Source organism: Apodemus sylvaticus, chromosome 4, assembly GCF_947179515.1.
Source record: "Apodemus sylvaticus chromosome 4, mApoSyl1.1, whole genome shotgun sequence".
In the NCBI taxonomy this organism is placed as follows: domain Eukaryota; kingdom Metazoa; phylum Chordata; class Mammalia; order Rodentia; family Muridae; genus Apodemus; species Apodemus sylvaticus.
In genome coordinates, this window is record NC_067475.1 from 68,099,688 (window position 1) to 68,116,004 (window position 16,317).

Here is a 16,317-nt window from a genome sequence, read left to right on the forward strand (position 1 = left end):
ATTACTTTACTTAGTATATGTATACACATACCACAGCATATATATGGAGATCAGAGGACAACTTTCAGGAGTTAATTCTCTTATTTCACCATGTGGATTCCAGGGATACAACTGAGTTCTCATTTTTTGACCAAACGCTTCCTTAAAATTTTTTTTATGGTTGGTTGGTTGGTTGGTTGGTTGGTTGGTTGGTTGGTTGATTTTTGGATTTTCGAGGCAGGTTTTCTCTGTGTAGCTTTTCCTGTCCTGGAACTATCTCTCTAGGCCAGGATGATCTGGAACTCAGAGATCCACCTCTCTCTGCCTCCCAATCGTTGAACCTAAAGGTGTGCAGCATCACCATCCCACCCCTGATTTAAATTTCTTTTTATGCCAAACATGGTAATACATGCTTTTAATTACAGCATTTGGGAGGCAGAGGCAAGCAAAGTGGCTTTCTGTGAGTTCAAGTGTGAGTTCAAGGACAGCCTGATGTGCAGAGTGATTTCCATAACAGCCAGGAAAGAAAGAGATGGGGGGGGGAGGGAGAGAGAGGGAGAGAGGGAGGGAGGGAGGGAGGAGAAGGAAGGACAGAGTAAATAAAGAAAGGACAGAGTAAAGGAAGGAAGGAAAAGACAGAGTAAACAAACACTTCTTTGCCCTGTGCGTGGGGGTGGGGAATGGTATCCATGGATAGCTGAAGACGGTAGACCCCGGAGCTGAAGTGGCAGGCAGTTGGAATTTGCCCGTGGTGGGTGCTGGGAACCCAACTTGGGTCTTCTGCCAGAGCAGCACACACTGAACTGCTGTGCAGTCTCTGCTCCTATAGATTTATTTTGTTAGATTCAGCTTACCCTTTGGAATGCTAATAGTTTCAGGCATTGACTATACATACCTTTGAATCTCATAAGCATCACGAAGTTTATTATATATCTGTAGCCTTATTTTTGTCATTGATATAAGTGTTGAATAAGGACATTTTCCTTATAAATAAATAATACATGAAAAAATATTTAAAGAGATACACAAAGCTAGAGACTTGTCTAAGTACTTCCAGAGGACCCAAGTTTGGTTCCCAGCACCCATAGGACACTCAAAACCTTCCCTAATTCCAGTTCTGGGATATCCAACCTCCTCTTCTGACCTCCTTGGGTACTGGACACATATGTGACACATGTGTATATGTACAGACAAAACACATAAAATAGATAAGTAGATCTTTTTTTATAGCTAAAATTATATATAGCACAGAAGAAATTTAGGTGTGATAGTAAGTTGTTGGGTATGTAACAGATTTCTAGTTTGAGGGTAAGGCAACTTTTTGTGTTGTGTTTGATTTCTGAGACTGGGTTTCTCTTTTTAACAGCCCTGGCTATCCTGGAATTTGCTTTGTAGACCATACTGAACTCATGAAGATCCACTTGCCTCTGCCTTCCATGTGCTGGGATTAAAGGCATGTGCCATCACAACCAGCCCATAAGCCAACATTTTTACACTTTACTTTTCTTCCAGGGATCCATCTGTCTCTAAATCTATAGAACGAATCTTTAAAATCTGGGAAGATCGAAATGTGTACCCAGAAGACATGATTGTGGCATTGAGAGAAGCTTTAAGTAAGTTCCTTTTCTTTACTAAAAGAATTTAAGTCAGTCTTTACAGTTTGTCTGTACTTAAAGATTTTTCTGTTGTATAACACTAAAAGGGGTGGAAGAATCTGGCTTGATTTGTTTAGAATTGAATACATAAATGTATGAATGTTTGAACTCATAATAGAACGTGATGGCATAGGGAGTTAGAGCTTTGTCTCTGCCGACTAAAAGAAAATATGTTAAGTGAGGATACCCATCCTTTCCCTGTACTTGCTTTCATTCAGTATCTCAGAGTATTCATTGCTTATGGTTAATAAATACTGCTCAGTCTTCTTACTGTTGGAGAGAGTTTGGGTTTCACAGCTTTTAGGTTGTGGTGAGCATGCTTGAGTAGTCTGTAATCTCCATTTGACTTAGATTTACCGTAAGTTATAGATCTATTCGTGTGTGTGTGTGTGTGTGTGTGTGTGTGTGTGTAGGTAAATTAGTTCTTACACATAAGATCTAATTAATTAAATCACCGAACAGAAGTTATTAATAATTATTATTATGACTATTATCAGACCATCACTAGAAAGTTTGTTTTGAAAGAGCACCTTCGGCCGGGCGTGGTGGCGCACGCCTTTGATCCCAGCACTTGGGAGGCAGAGGCAGGTGGATTTCTGAGTTCGAGGCCAGCCTGGTCTACAGAGTGAGTTCCAGGATAGCCAGAGCTACACAGAGAAACCCTGTCTCGGGGGGGAAAAAAGCACCTTCTAAGAAGCTGTTAAATTCTTCATATGAATTTGTGTTCTATTCAAAAGTAACTTATTTTTAGCATCTAACTTTTTTTTCAGAATTGGGGGTTTCATTAATTATATTTTTTTATATTTACTTAATAGCTTCTTAGATTTGGTGGGTATTTTCTGGTTCTGTTTTTTTGTTTTTATAAAAATGAAAGAAAAAAAATGACAGAAACTGCACAGTCACGGATTGCCTTTTTTCATGCTACAACTTTGGCACTGACATGGACAGACAGCAGCTTCCCATAATGCCAGGCTGCAAAACCTGCAATGTTTTCCAGGTACCACTTTCAAAACTCAGAAGCAGCTGAAAGAAAATCTGAACAAACAACCGAATAAGCAGTGGAAGAAATCACAAAGTAAGGAACAAAATCTCAAGTAACGTACAATTACCTCCTCCTTTTGGAGCAGAAGAAAATGTAGACCGTTTGACATCGTACCTGGCATAAACCACGGGCAAGCCTGTGGTTTCCAGGCCTGGGAGGCTCCCAGTGACTTAGACTAATCAAGCCAGCATGAAGTTACTTCTTTTTTAAAAACAAAAAAAAAAACAAAAAAAAAAACCAAAAAAAACCAAAAACTACTATTAAAGGAATACAGAAAAGGGTTTAATTGAGCGAAGATCCAGGAGTAGTTGGGGTAGTGAAAGAAGAAAAAAAAAATACTTGCTAGTACCCAGGCAATTCCCACATTCAGAGATTTGTGAAGTTAGAGGCAGCTGGCATTACACCACAGAGCGGAAGACTAGGCATTCAGAAGCGTGTCTCTGGGAGCCATGAAAGCCTTCAGATTTGGGGATACACTCTGCCCAATAGACATGGGCCTCCAATTTTGGCCAGAAACATTCTCTCTGGAGCTCCTGCTGTGTTTGTCCCTTTTCCTAGCATGCTGCCAAGGGGGTGGAGAGCTGCATGCCATAGGCCGCTGTGGGCAGGCTGAGGGTGAAGGAGAGACAGTGGAGCTCGGAGGACACCAGAGAGTCGGGACGTTTGCTCCGTCCAGCGTGTGATGCTCACCGTGGTTAAGGGAGTCCTCTGGCATCCTTTTGTCACACATTGCATGCTTAGGAACAACGGGACCCATCAGTTTGGCCAAAGTTCGATCACAGTGATAATGCATTTAGACCTTTGTTGCTATGAACTGAGTCAGCTAAAATATGATCCAGACTTAACCAGATGGGAGTTGATATTTGTAGAGAATCTTCTCCAGCCAGTGCTCAGGATTAATGGGATGTTTTGTTCCTGAACACTCTTACACTGGGATACTGAGATTTCTTACACCTGATAAGACTAGGAGAAGGTGCTTCATGTACCTCCCTCAGCATCTCCAAATCATTAATTTGGGGATGTAACAAGTCCGTTGGAGGTAAGTTGGTTAGACTTATCTAAGTAGCTTATTTTTCTATTGGCCATATTTAGGAGTGTTAAATTTCATAGATAATTTACTGCAGGGTTATATTATGACTATGTGTGCATGACTGCTGTATGTTTGCCGAGTATACCCTTAACTCTGCATTTCAGTTTTCTTAGATTTGGTTAAGTCTTTGTGCTGTATTCCTAATGAATTTTTATTTCATTCAACAGCATCCACGAATCCAAAAGCTGCTCTCAAATCTAAGATTGTTGCTGAGTTTCGAGTAAGTTACAGAATGCACTAAGTATACCAAAGGTCATTTACTCACTTCCAGTCCCTGTAATACTAATTTTGGCTCTGTTGTACATAGAGAATCCAGAACAGGAATATATTGCTTAGAGTTTATCTGCTTTCCTAATGGAAAAGCAGCCTTCCAGAACATCTGCTGCCAGCTTAGCTTTGTGCAGAGTTTATAATATCAGGAAACCTCCTTTTTAAATTCATCACTACTAAATTAAAATTTCCTTAAAGCAGAACAACACTATATATCTAATTAAATTTAAGAAGGGTGTAAGGGTTTGTTACAGTGTTAACCTTGTATCTAATAAGTTAACTTGAATAACTAGGGACTGGGGAGGGCCACCAAGCCTGCTAACCTGAAACACGCGTGGAAGGAGAGAGCTGTGTGGAAGGAGAGAGCCGACTCCTGCAAGAGTCGTCAGCTGGCCTCTGCACAGGCACTGTGGCACCTGCCCATGTGCTGCACTGATTAAAAATCAATGTGGAATTTAAAAACATGTTTAATTATTTTAAAACAGGGTTTATTTTTTAAAGTATATAATTTTACTGGTTGTGATGGTGAAAGGCTTATCCTGTCACTCAGGAGGCAGGAAAAATATTGAGGCCAGTCTGGTCTGTGGAGCAAGTGTCAGGGCTACATAGTAAGATCCTCTCTTCTAAAACCTAAAAGTAAGTGTGTAGCTAAGAGTGTGGTTTTGATGTGAGAATTAAAGATTGATTTCTGTTGCACTGAGGAAAAGCCAAAGGTTTCCCTAGAGCTTTGCTAGTTATGAATCAAGAGGAGAGAATATTTAATCCTGTGAATGAAATTTGACTGTGGTCTGTGTTCAGTCTCAGGCCCTCATTGAAGAATTGTTGATGTACAAACGTTCAGAAGATCAGATAGAACTGAAGGAGAAACAGTTGTCAACTATGAGAGTAGATGTCTGCAGCACAGAAACTCTCAAATGTTTAAAAGGTAACACACATCTTTTCAAATAAAATAGCTCAGTGTTTTCTTTCTTGATCTTTGATTTTTATGTAATCAGACTAGTTTGCCCCATAAAGAGAATTTTTGATGTGGTTCTGGGATGAATCACCCACACTGTTTAAAGAGAGGGGGATAAAACAATTTTCAGAACCCTTGTGGTTCCACTGATTTCCCAGGTAGCAGTTTGATTGTATAAACCTTATAAATAAATAAATTTATTTACCCTGGGAATTTTTTTTGGTGGGTTTTAAAGGATTTATTTTATTTTGTATGCATCAGTATTTTGCTAGAATGTATGTATGTGCCTTCCATCTGTGCCTACTGAGGCCAGAAGAGGGCGTCGGCTCCCCTGGGGTTAAGGACAGGTGTGAGCCCTCATCAGAGTGCTAGGAACAGATCCTAGGACCTCTGCAAGAGCAGTAAATGCTCTTAACCCTTGAGCCACCTCTCCAGCCCCCAGTTTGGGTTTTGGATTTTTCTTTCATTTGAGAAGTTTGGGGGTTGTTTGTTACAGGGTCTCACGCTGTAGACCAGACTATTCTTGAACTCACAAAGATTCACTACCTGCCTCCTGTGTCCCACTACACCTGGTTTCATATAGAAATTCATATTATAACTTTCTTCCTTTCTTTCTCTCTCTCTCTCTTTCTCTTTCTTTTTTTTAAAGATTTTTTTTTTATGGGAGTACACTGTAGCTGTCTTCAGACACACCAGAAGAGGGCATCAGATCCCATTACAGATGGTTGTGAGCCACCATGTGGTTGCTGGGATTTGAACTCAGGACCTCTGGAAGAGCAGTCAGTGCTCTTAACTGTTGAGCCATCTCTCCAGCCCTTATTCTCACTTCCTTGATGTATTGAATTATAAACCTTCACCTGTTCGTCCCCTTTGTGGTTCATTAGTTTTGTTCTTTAGCAAGATCACATTATCGCCTTGTAAAGTCTAGTTATTTCTCTCTTTGTTCACATTATAAATAGTTAGAATTATACTTGTAACTTATTAGAATCTAAGCATCCTACAGTCAGAGAATATCTGTTACTTGATATTGCTCTGCTCTAATGCTTGAACAAATACAAGTAGTATGCATCTGATGTGCATCTCTGGAGTACTGAGTGAATGATGGCTGGCTGTTTACTTTCCTATCTATTTTGCTCCTGTACCAGGCTTTATTTCTACTTAGTTATTTGTAGAATAACAGAATATTTTACGTAGAACCTGAGATTTAGAGACATTTCTAGATAAGCCATACAAAATGGTCACAAGCTCTGTTTTTTCCAAAGAACAAAACTACCCTTCATAGCAAAGTCATGATGCTGTCAGTGAGGGTTGTGGTGTTTGTTTAATGTTCCCATTTTGCTTCAGACAACAATTACAGTATCTATGTGAAGTTAGACTTGGCTAGGAATGTATTCTACAGTGGGTAGCTGTGTTTAACAGCTAGTGGGGGAAGGGAAGGTGTGTGCCGCCTCCAGCGCACACACTTGCACTTGCACATCATTTATAAACAGTTCACATTGACACAAATGATGCTTCTAGCTCTGTTTATGTTTTACAACAGTGATATAGATCTGCTAATGCACATTTAGTCACCAAAGATCAAGCAAGATGCCTGGGCTTTTATTTTGTAATGCTTCTAAGGGTATGTTCATTGAGTATAAACAAAATATCTTGGCAGAACAGAATTAAGTGATAATACACTTGATGATCAGAGTGACTTCAGTATCCACTCATTCCTGTCCTCTGCACCACACTAACATGAACACCAGGTGTCTAATCTGGTCCTAATCACTATGCAGCAGCATCCTACAAAACTCTGTGATGCCCATGGGAGAGCTGAGGTCTCATGCAGAGCTGCAGAGCTGCTCACCTTGCATAGCTGATGAAAGGCTCAGACACTGGGATACCCTGTGCAGTGCTGTACTTCAGCAGGCAGGAGGGAAGGAACGTTTGCTGGATTTTAAGGACACTTTGCACAGAAGAGTGAAGAACTTTTGTCTGATGCCCCAGAGATGACTTAACTTCTCTGAACCTTACTTTCTCGTAGAAAAGACATATTGTAGAATATTCTGGACTACAGTGCAGTGAAAAAAAAGTGGACCTTTATTCTGATATTCCTGAGGAGGAATATGGAGAATGTTTGCAAAATGAAGGATGCAGAACAGAGGTCCAGTGATTAAGAATATTTACTGTCCTTCCAAAGGACCTGGGTTTAGTTCTCAGGACCCATGCTGGGTGACACACCACCATTGACCTGTAATTCAGTTTCTCACATGCTCATATACATAAAATAAAAAGTTAAAAAAAGTAACCAGTTCAGCTAAACTTTATCTTAATTACAGACACCTTTATTCTGGAGTCACTCTCAAAAGTTCATGTGGATCTGTTTTTGTCGATCTGTGCAGAGTGTGTGGGAGTGGGGGGAGATTTGGTTTATAGTCTGGTAGCACAAGTCTATAATATTAACCACTCAGGAGACAGTAAAGGACAGCCTGAACAACTTCTTGAAACTCTATCTCAATAAAAGTTTAGGCTAGAAATATTACACACTAAAAGACAGGTGTGCTGGCACATGCTAGTACTCTGAGCATTTGGGAAGCTGAGGCAGAGGATCATGAGTATGAGGCCAGCGTGGACTACATACATAGTGAATTTAAGACCTCGTTGGTCTACATAGTCACTCTCTTAAAACAAAAATAATCGTACACCAAGGCTATAAGAAAAGTGTCACAGAACAGTAAGAACTGTGGTGTGGAAAGGAACTTCACTCAAAGGATTAACTTTTTTGCTTTTCTAATCTTGATATAATTACTTTCTCCATTCTTTCAGATAAAACAGGTGGAAAGAAGTTCTCCAAAGAATTTGAAGAAGCAAGTTCCAAGCTAGAGGAATTTGTGAATGGATTAGATAAACAGGTGAAAAATGGGCCCTCACTAACAGAAGCATTAGAGAACGCTGGGATCTTCTATGAAGCACAGTACAAGGAAGTGAAAGTGGTAGCCAACGTAAGTAATTGCCATTGCTTGATAGTGGGTGCCTCCTGTGTCAGACACTGCTTATCCAGGGCGGCCATAAGCACGGGAACAAGGACAAGCACTGGAATCTATAGTTAGAATCCTCATGCAAGACATTATAGCTGGTAGATGAGATGAAAACAGGGATCTTGGGGGCTGGAGTGATGGCGTAGCAGTTAAGAGCACTGACTGCTCTTCCAGAGGTCCTGGGTTTAATTCCCAGCAACCACAAGTGGCTCACAATCATCTGTAATGGGATCTGATGCCCTCTTCTGGTGTGTCTGAAGACAGCTATAGTGTACTCGATGTATATAAAATAAATAATAAATTAAAAAGTATATTCTCTTAAAAAAAACATAAAACTTTCAGATATGGACACTCATGCACATCCTGACAATTGTGTCTTAGTATTTCTTTATTTCTTTAACTTTTCTATAGTATCCTATACAGTCAGACTATTACAAGGATATTGGATATTTTTTTAAAGCTGGGGTACCATAATGACTAGAGGTACTATAGTAATTTTTAATGCCTTTTTGACTTTTTTTTTTTTTTTTTTTTTTGGTTTTTCGAGACAGGGTTTCTCTGTATAGCCCTGGCTGTCCTAGAGCTCACTCTGTAGACCAGGCTGGCCTCAAACTCAGAAATCTGCCTGCCTCTGCCTCCCAGAGTGCTGGGATTACAGGCGTGCACCACCACTGTCCGGGCTCTGAAATTAATTTTTAATGCAAGTGGTCAAAGAAGTAAAGATTTGATAATTCAGGATGGAGTGAAGTAGTAGTTTTCTTGAGGAGAAGGTGTCATGACCCTTTCCCTAAATCATGCATATGTACAAAGATAACAGACGTAGACATATAAAAGTTTATCCCTGTGGGGACAGGCCTTAGGAAAGCCTGCAGTCATTTCCTAGAATGTTTTAATGAAAGGTTTCAGCTTCAACTATCAAGAAGTGTTTCCTCCAACCTCCAAAAGTTCATGAGTTACCATAACAACTCATATTGTAACTAATCCCCCTGCTTTTGATTTTTTACCATGCCTTAATGTTTCTTTTTCCTTTCTTTTGTTTTTTGTTTGTTTGTTTGTTTTGGCTTTTTGGATTTGGTTTTGTCAAGACAGGGTTTCTCTGTGTAGCCTTGGCTGTCCTGGAACTCACTCTGTAGACCAGGCTGGCCTCGAACTCAGAAATCTGCCTGCCTCTGCCTCCCAGAGTGCTGGGATTACAGGGGTGCGCCACCACCACCTGGCTCTTTTTCCTTTCTATTAATTTTAGTCTTTTAGAAGTTCACAGTGAGCCTGTGGTGGCTATACAGAGAAATTTGTCTCAAAAAAACTACATGTGAGTGTGTGGTGTATGTGGTATGTATGTATGTATGTATGTATGTATGTATGTATGTATGTATGTATATACACACACATATATACACTTTAAAAAGTGTTTCTTTTTGGGTGGCATGTGTGAGTGATCGAGTGGGCATGTATACATCAGAGCGTGACCTTTGGGAGCCAGTGCTCTTCTACCTTTAAATTTCAAGAAGCAAACTACAGTTACCAGGTTTGACAACAAGTACCTTTATCTGCTGCGCTTCCTGGGCTCTCATAACATATCATGACAGAAAACAACATCAACAAACAAAAAGTGGTTAGGTCAGTTCTGCCTTCCTCTTGTCAAAATCTCAGCCATTTGAGTCTCTGACTTTGATTCATTGTACTAAAAGGACTGCTAAAAGCCCTGCTTATTAGTGGACTTGACTTTTTGTGTCCTCTTTGTCTGGATACTCAAGTTTTTACACTGCTCCCCAAAAGTCGAACCTCAGAGAAAAGAACACTACTGGTGTCAACCAGCTTTCCTCATAGTCTCCTGCTGGTGCCCGCAGTTTCAAATCTATCCAAATAGATGTTGGTATTCCTGTGTTGTGTGAAGGTGTGCGCATGTGCAGTGCCTGGATGTGCACATAGGAGGCCGGAGGTTGTTGACTTCAGGTGTCTTCTTTTTTCCCTCAAAGATGTATTTATTTAACTTTATGTGAATGAGTGTTATCTACATGCATGACTGCACCGTGTGCACTGTGGGTGCATGACTGCTCCGTGTGCATACTGTGGGCTCTGGAGGAACATGGGCCCTCTCCAGCCCTCTTCTGTATTTGAAACAGGATCTCTTGCTGAACCTGGATCTTACTGTTTGAGCTAGCCTGGCTCACCAGCAAGTCCTTGGGATCTTCCTGTCCTGTCCTGACCCTTCCACCCACAACACTGTTATAGTCACCACACTGATCTCTTAACTGGATATTGGGTATCTGAGCCCAGGTCCTGAGGCTTACATGGCATTGTGCCCGGTGAGACAGCTCCCCTTCTTCTGGGTTCCATCTGTCTAGGTTTTTTTGGTGTTGGATTTTCTTTGTGTGTGTGGGGGGGTCTATGTGTGTGTGTGTGTGTGTCTATATGAGTGCCTCTGTGTGTGTGTGTGTGTGTGTGTGTGTGTGAGAGAGAGAGGGGGTGGGTGGGGGGTGGTTTCTCTGTGTAGCTATAGCTGTTTTGGGATTCACCCTCCAACTGACCTTGAACTCAAAGGCCTGCCTCTGCTTCTTAGGTGCTAGGGTTAAATGCACATGCCACCATGCCAAACTCCCACTCCCCCCCTTAAGATTTATTTATGTATAAATAATAATATGTGTTTGTCTTCATGTACATCTGCACACCAGAAAAGGACATTGGATCCTATGGGACTATAGTTATAGACAGTTAGGAACTGCTGTGTGGGTGGTGGGAATTGAACTCAGGACTTCTGAAAGAGCAGCTAGTGCTTTTAGCCACTGAGCCATATCTCTGGCATGTGTGGCCCCATGCCCACCTGCCCTACCTCCTGTCCTTTTTTTCTTACAAAAAAATTTTTGTAAGAAAGATTTTATTTATTTTTACTTTTTAAATTTTACTTTGTTTATGAATATATGCCTCTGTATGCACATCTATGCACCACTTTCATGCAGTGTCCTTGACGTCTAGAAGAGGGTATCCGGTCTACTGGAATCTGTAGTTAAAAGCCACCCATATGGATACTGGGAATTGAACCTGTGTCCTCTGGAAGATCAGTCTGTTGTCTTTAACTACTGAGTCATGTCTCTAGTCACATGCCTTGTACAAGAGTGTTGTCTACATGTATGTGTATGTATATGTACATGACCATAACATGTGTGCCTTGTACCCTCAGAGACAGAGTCAGATCTACTGCAACTGGAGTTAGAGGCAGTTGTGACCTACCATGTGGGTTCTGGGAAACTGAATCCCAGTTCTCTGTAAGAGCAGCAGCACTCCTGTCTCCTGAGTGCTGGGGCTGCAGATCTTTGGAGTCTTGCCACTGTGCCCAGTATAGTAGTTAATGTCTTTTTTTAAAAGATGTATTTATTATTACATCTAAGTACACTGTATACACCCCAGAAGAGGGCATCAGATCTCATTACGGATGGTTGTGAGCCATCATGTGGTTGCTGGGATTTGAACTCAAGACCTTCGGAAGAGCAGTCAGTACTCTTAACCGCTGAGCCATCTTTCCAGCCCAGTTAGTGTCTTAATGTTTTTTGAATATCTAGCCAAATACAGTTAATACCTACAATGTGACAGTTCAAGACTCAAAACAAAAGGAAGGGGAGGGGTAAGGAGGCTTACTGTGTAAGTACCTGCCACCAAACCTAGAGACCTGAGTTTGACCTCTTGTAGCTGAGCGATGGAGGGCAAGAACCAACTTTCTCTGACTTCTGCACACACAATGTTTTAAAAAGCACACAGCTTTAAGATTATCAAGAGATGAAGAGAAGATAGCAGACCATTGAGATGGCTCTTCAGGCAGAGACAGATGCCTCCTGCCAGCCTGAGGGCCTGACTTTGATCCCAGGACCCACAGTGTAGGCGAGAAAGAACCAACTCCCAAAAGCTGTCCTCTCTTGGGAGTTGCACGTCATGGTGCATAGTCACACATGTACACACACTATAAAGTCATGTTGGCATCAGCATTAGCTGTGGTGAGTGTGTGAGATGGTGAGTGATGAGTGTGTGTTCTTCCCCTGAAACACTTGTGACATGAAAAAATAATCATGACAGAACTCACTAGACAAATAATGGGTAAAAATGAGGAAATCTGTACAAAGTAAAAAACTTTAGTGAATAATTGACTGAGACTGATTCAGTGTTTCTATCGAATTAAGCAAAGTTTCAGCACATACAAAGCCCTTGGCATACAAGCCTATTGTGACTTGAGTTTGAGCTTTGGATCTTGTATATATATATGGTAGAACTTATTCCAGTTTTCCTGTGACTTCCACATGCGTGTCATGGCCTGTACACCCACATCCATCGCATACACACACATTTAAAACATTTCTAACAGTTGTGGGTAGTAATATTCACTGAGCAGAAGTAGATACCCAAGACTGCTCTGTGATCTGTGATACTCTTGTTTTGTGCTAGTTTTGTCAAATGTTACCCAGGTATTCCTTATGTCAAAAAAATAAACATTTTTCTCCCTCTCTTTTAGGCTTACAAAACCTTCGCTAACCGTGTAAACAACCTAAAGAAGAAGTTGGATCAGTTGAAGGCAACCCTTCCTGATCCTGAGGAATCACCAGTCCCCTCTCCAAGTATGGATGCTCCTTCCCCAACTGGTTCTGAGTCTCCTTTTCAGGGGATGGGAGGTGAAGAATCCCAGTCACCCACCATGGAGAGTGACAAATCTGCCACACCTGAGCCTGTAACAGATAACCGTGATGTGGAAGACATGGAGCTCTCGGACGTGGAAGACGATGGATCAAAGATCATTGGTAAGGCCTGATACGGCTAGTAAGTGGTAGCTTGTTCTGTATTGTTCCTACAGTTGATGAGCACACAGAAGAGGTAAGGGTTATCTCACTGCTGTCTTCCAGTGCTGGAGATCAGACCAGGGCCTTTCATAGGCAGTGTGCGCAATGCTCAGAAATGATTTTATTTTTATACAGTACAAAATATATATTGAATGAATTATAATATAAGAATTTGTAACATTAAGGTTTTTGTTTCTTCTCAGTGTGACTAGTGTGAATAAGTGGCTCAGCAGTTAGGAGCATGGCCAGTCTTGTAAGGACCCAAGTTCAGTGCCTAGCACCAAGCCGCAATTCACAACTGCCTATACCTCCAGTTCCAAGGGATCTGACATTCTCTCTGTAACCTCCGTGGACACCAGGCAAAAGTGTGTACGTGAATACATGCAAAATACGTACACACATAAATAAACCAAAAAAATAGTTTAAATAAAAAGAATTCTTTTTTTTCTTTTTTCTTTTTTTGGTTTGTTTTTGTTTTTGTTTTTTGTTTTTTGTTTTTTTTGTTTTTGTTTTTCTCTCCGAGACAGGGTTTCTCTGTGTAGCCCTGGCTGTCCTGGAACTCACTCTGTAGACCAGGCTGGCCTCGAACTCAGAGATCCGCCTGCCTCTGCCTCCCAGAGTGCTGGGATTACAGGCGTGAGCCACCACCGCCCAGCATAAAAAGAATTCTAAAGCTGTAGTTTATTAACTACATTTTCACAACTAGCCTGAATTGATTTTTATCTAGCTTCTGCACCTTTATAATTATTCTTATTAAATACTTTGACTTCCTTTGAATTAAATATGTTCACTATGTTCTTTAAAGTAGTAAGAGGAATATAGTCTAAAGCTTTTTTTTGTTTTGTTTTTTACACAAAATATTTTTATTAATTATTTGGAAATTTCACTATGACCTGGATCATACTCCCCAGTCCCCTGGTTCCTGTCCCCTGACCTACCCTGCCCCACCCTCCTGCCTTGTTACATTCCCTGGCAAAAAAAAATAAAAGGAAAGGAGCAGGGGGAGGGAAAAAAACAAGTCCACCCAAAGTTTTTAAGACTTAAAACGTTGCAGTTTCAAATGAGTACCGAGAGGCTAGACAGACGGCTCCGCGCGCGCAGGAGCACTGACTGCTCCTTCAGACTGCCAGCACTCACGGGCAGCCCTCTGCGGTCTGTCAGTCCACATCCAGGGAATCCGATGCACTGTGTACACATAGACAGACTCAAAAACTCATATACATGAAGTAATTTTGATAAATAATAAGTGTCCATTATACTTATAGTTGGACAACTTGTAAAAACAAAATAATGATAATATGTATGGGGGCTGGAGAGATGGCTCAGAAGTTAAGAGCACTGACTGCTCTTCCAGAGGTCTTGAGTTCAATTCCCAGCAACCACATGGTGACTCACAACCATCTGTAAAAAAGGGGGTCCAATGCCCTCTTCTGGTGTGTCTGAAGACAGCTACAGTGTGCTCATATAAATAAAGTAAATCTTTAAAGTAGTAGTAATAATAATAATAATAACAATAATAATAATGTGTATGGAGTTTTTGTTACTAAGAAAGTCATTGTTTTCTTTTCTTTTTGGTTATCTTTTTCTCCCTGAACATCCTCACCTCCCCTGGCGTCTCTCTCTTATTGGGGAAAGATACATATTTATATTTAGTGCTGCACTAATCAGCGTATACAGAGAGTCGTTAGAGTAAGATGCAGCTGATTGATGTGAATGGTCATAGACTATATAGACTGATCTCTTTATCTTATATTTCTTTATGTATATCTATGTGAATACATATATGCATATCAGAGGGTATCTGCCCCATGAAGTTGGAGTTTCTGGTTGTTGTGAACCACCTAATACGGCTTGTAGGAACTGATTTGTTTTGGCTTATTTTGAGGCATTAAGTGAGTGGTGTAGGGCTTTGTGCCCTTGTATTAGGAAATATTGGGGCATAACGTTGTTTCATTTTGGACATAAAATCTAGAAAATGGGTCATAAAATCGTCTCCTTTGTTTGTTCAAACAGTGGAAGACAGGAAAGACAAGCCTGTGGAGAAGCCTGCTGCCTGCACTGGCGTGCCCACCAAGCCAACAGACAGCGTCTCGAGAGCCTCCCCGTGTGCCCCGCCGGCTGTGCCCACGACAGCAGCTCCACCTCTCCCAAAGCCTCTGAATACTTCACTTCTGTCCCCTTCCCCAACCTTGGTTTTGCCAAACCTGGCAAATGTGGATCTAGCAAAGATCAGTTCCATCCTTAGCAGCCTAACATCAGTCATGAAAAATACGGGTAAGTGAGCCTAGTGACGGTGCTAAACCACTGATTTCCATCTTTTTTTCAATTGAACCATCAAAGTGGGGTTTTTTGTTGGTGGTGGTGAAATTTCTTTAAATTTTTTTTCATTAAAAATACATTGAAAATGGATAGACATCATAGAAAAGCCAAAAAATAATCTTACTACACCAAAGAAAACCACCTATGTATATACATGTATGTGGATTTGAGAGATTAGATATTTGGAATACTTTTTCTTTTAATAATTGAAATATTGCATATATTTAGAAATTAAGTATGTATCACAAATCTTTAGTTATTAAATATTCATCTAATCAGCTGGTTGTGGTGGTGCATACTTATAATCTCAGCACTTGGGAAAAGAAGCAGGATATGAGGAGTTCAAAGATAGCCTGGGCTCCATGAGGCCCTTTCTGGACAAAGTGATGGAGATGGGTAGGGAGATGGTCCCGTGAGTTCACTGCTTGATTCGTGAGCATGAGGGCCTGCGTTAGATTACCAGTACCCATGGAACAGCCAGGCTTAGCTGTGTGTCTCTAAGCCACTGTTGAGAGTGAGTACCGACGGGTAGACATGGGGAGTGGTGGCCAGTCTAGCAGAAACTTGAAGTCCCTCGATCTCCAGGATCCATGTAGAGATGGCAGGAGAGATGTGACTCCTCAGAACTCTCCTCTGGTCCCCCATTACCCACACACTGGCCTTGTGACGGTGACAGTAGGACTGCATTGCACGACATGCCGTACAGAAGGACATGTGCAGACACATTTGTGTCTCGTCTGTGCCCTGCTCACTGAATTATTTTGGGGGAAATGATCAGCATGTGAAGTAGATGTGCTGCTACCCGTAACAAGAGCACTGTGGACGCCAAGCAGGAAGAGTCAGAGGTGAGGGCCAGCCTGGGGTATATTGTGAGGCCCTGTTTAAAAAACACCAAACCAAAAGAAAGCATGCAGCTTTTTAAATTGTTATCTAAGAGTATACTATTTTATATACCTAGTATTTGGAAATTTAATTGTTCCTAACCCTTTTCATTGTCACATTCAATCTTGAAAAAACAATATCTATATTTTAATTAAAGATTTTTTTCATTTGTTCATTTATATTTCTTTGTAAAACATCTGTTCATAGTGGTTTTTGTCATATTTTAAGAAATCAAATGTTTTTCTTGTGTCTGCATTTACCTTTTTACTGTGTTGCTAACCGACC

The 16,317-nt window shown here is 41.0% G+C and overlaps 1 protein-coding gene across 5 annotated transcripts in view; it reads left to right on the plus strand.

Moving 5' to 3' along the window:
* Positions 1–16,317, plus strand: part of Rprd2 (regulation of nuclear pre-mRNA domain containing 2) — a 56,525-nt gene that overhangs the window by 28,262 nt on the left and 11,946 nt on the right. For 3 of the 5 annotated variants that reach the window (XM_052179743.1, XM_052179746.1, XM_052179745.1), the window contains exons 3-9: positions 1,492–1,592; positions 2,632–2,709; positions 3,934–3,986; positions 4,835–4,961; positions 7,800–7,975; positions 12,510–12,792; positions 14,845–15,105. In XM_052179743.1, the coding sequence (XP_052035703.1) occupies positions 1,492–1,592; positions 2,632–2,709; positions 3,934–3,986; positions 4,835–4,961; positions 7,800–7,975; positions 12,510–12,792; positions 14,845–15,105 (1,079 nt within the window). The remainder of the gene's footprint in view (positions 1–1,491; positions 1,593–2,631; positions 2,710–3,933; positions 3,987–4,834; positions 4,962–7,799; positions 7,976–12,509; positions 12,793–14,844; positions 15,106–16,317) is intronic. The other 2 variants (XM_052179747.1, XM_052179744.1) reach the window with 1 other exon arrangement.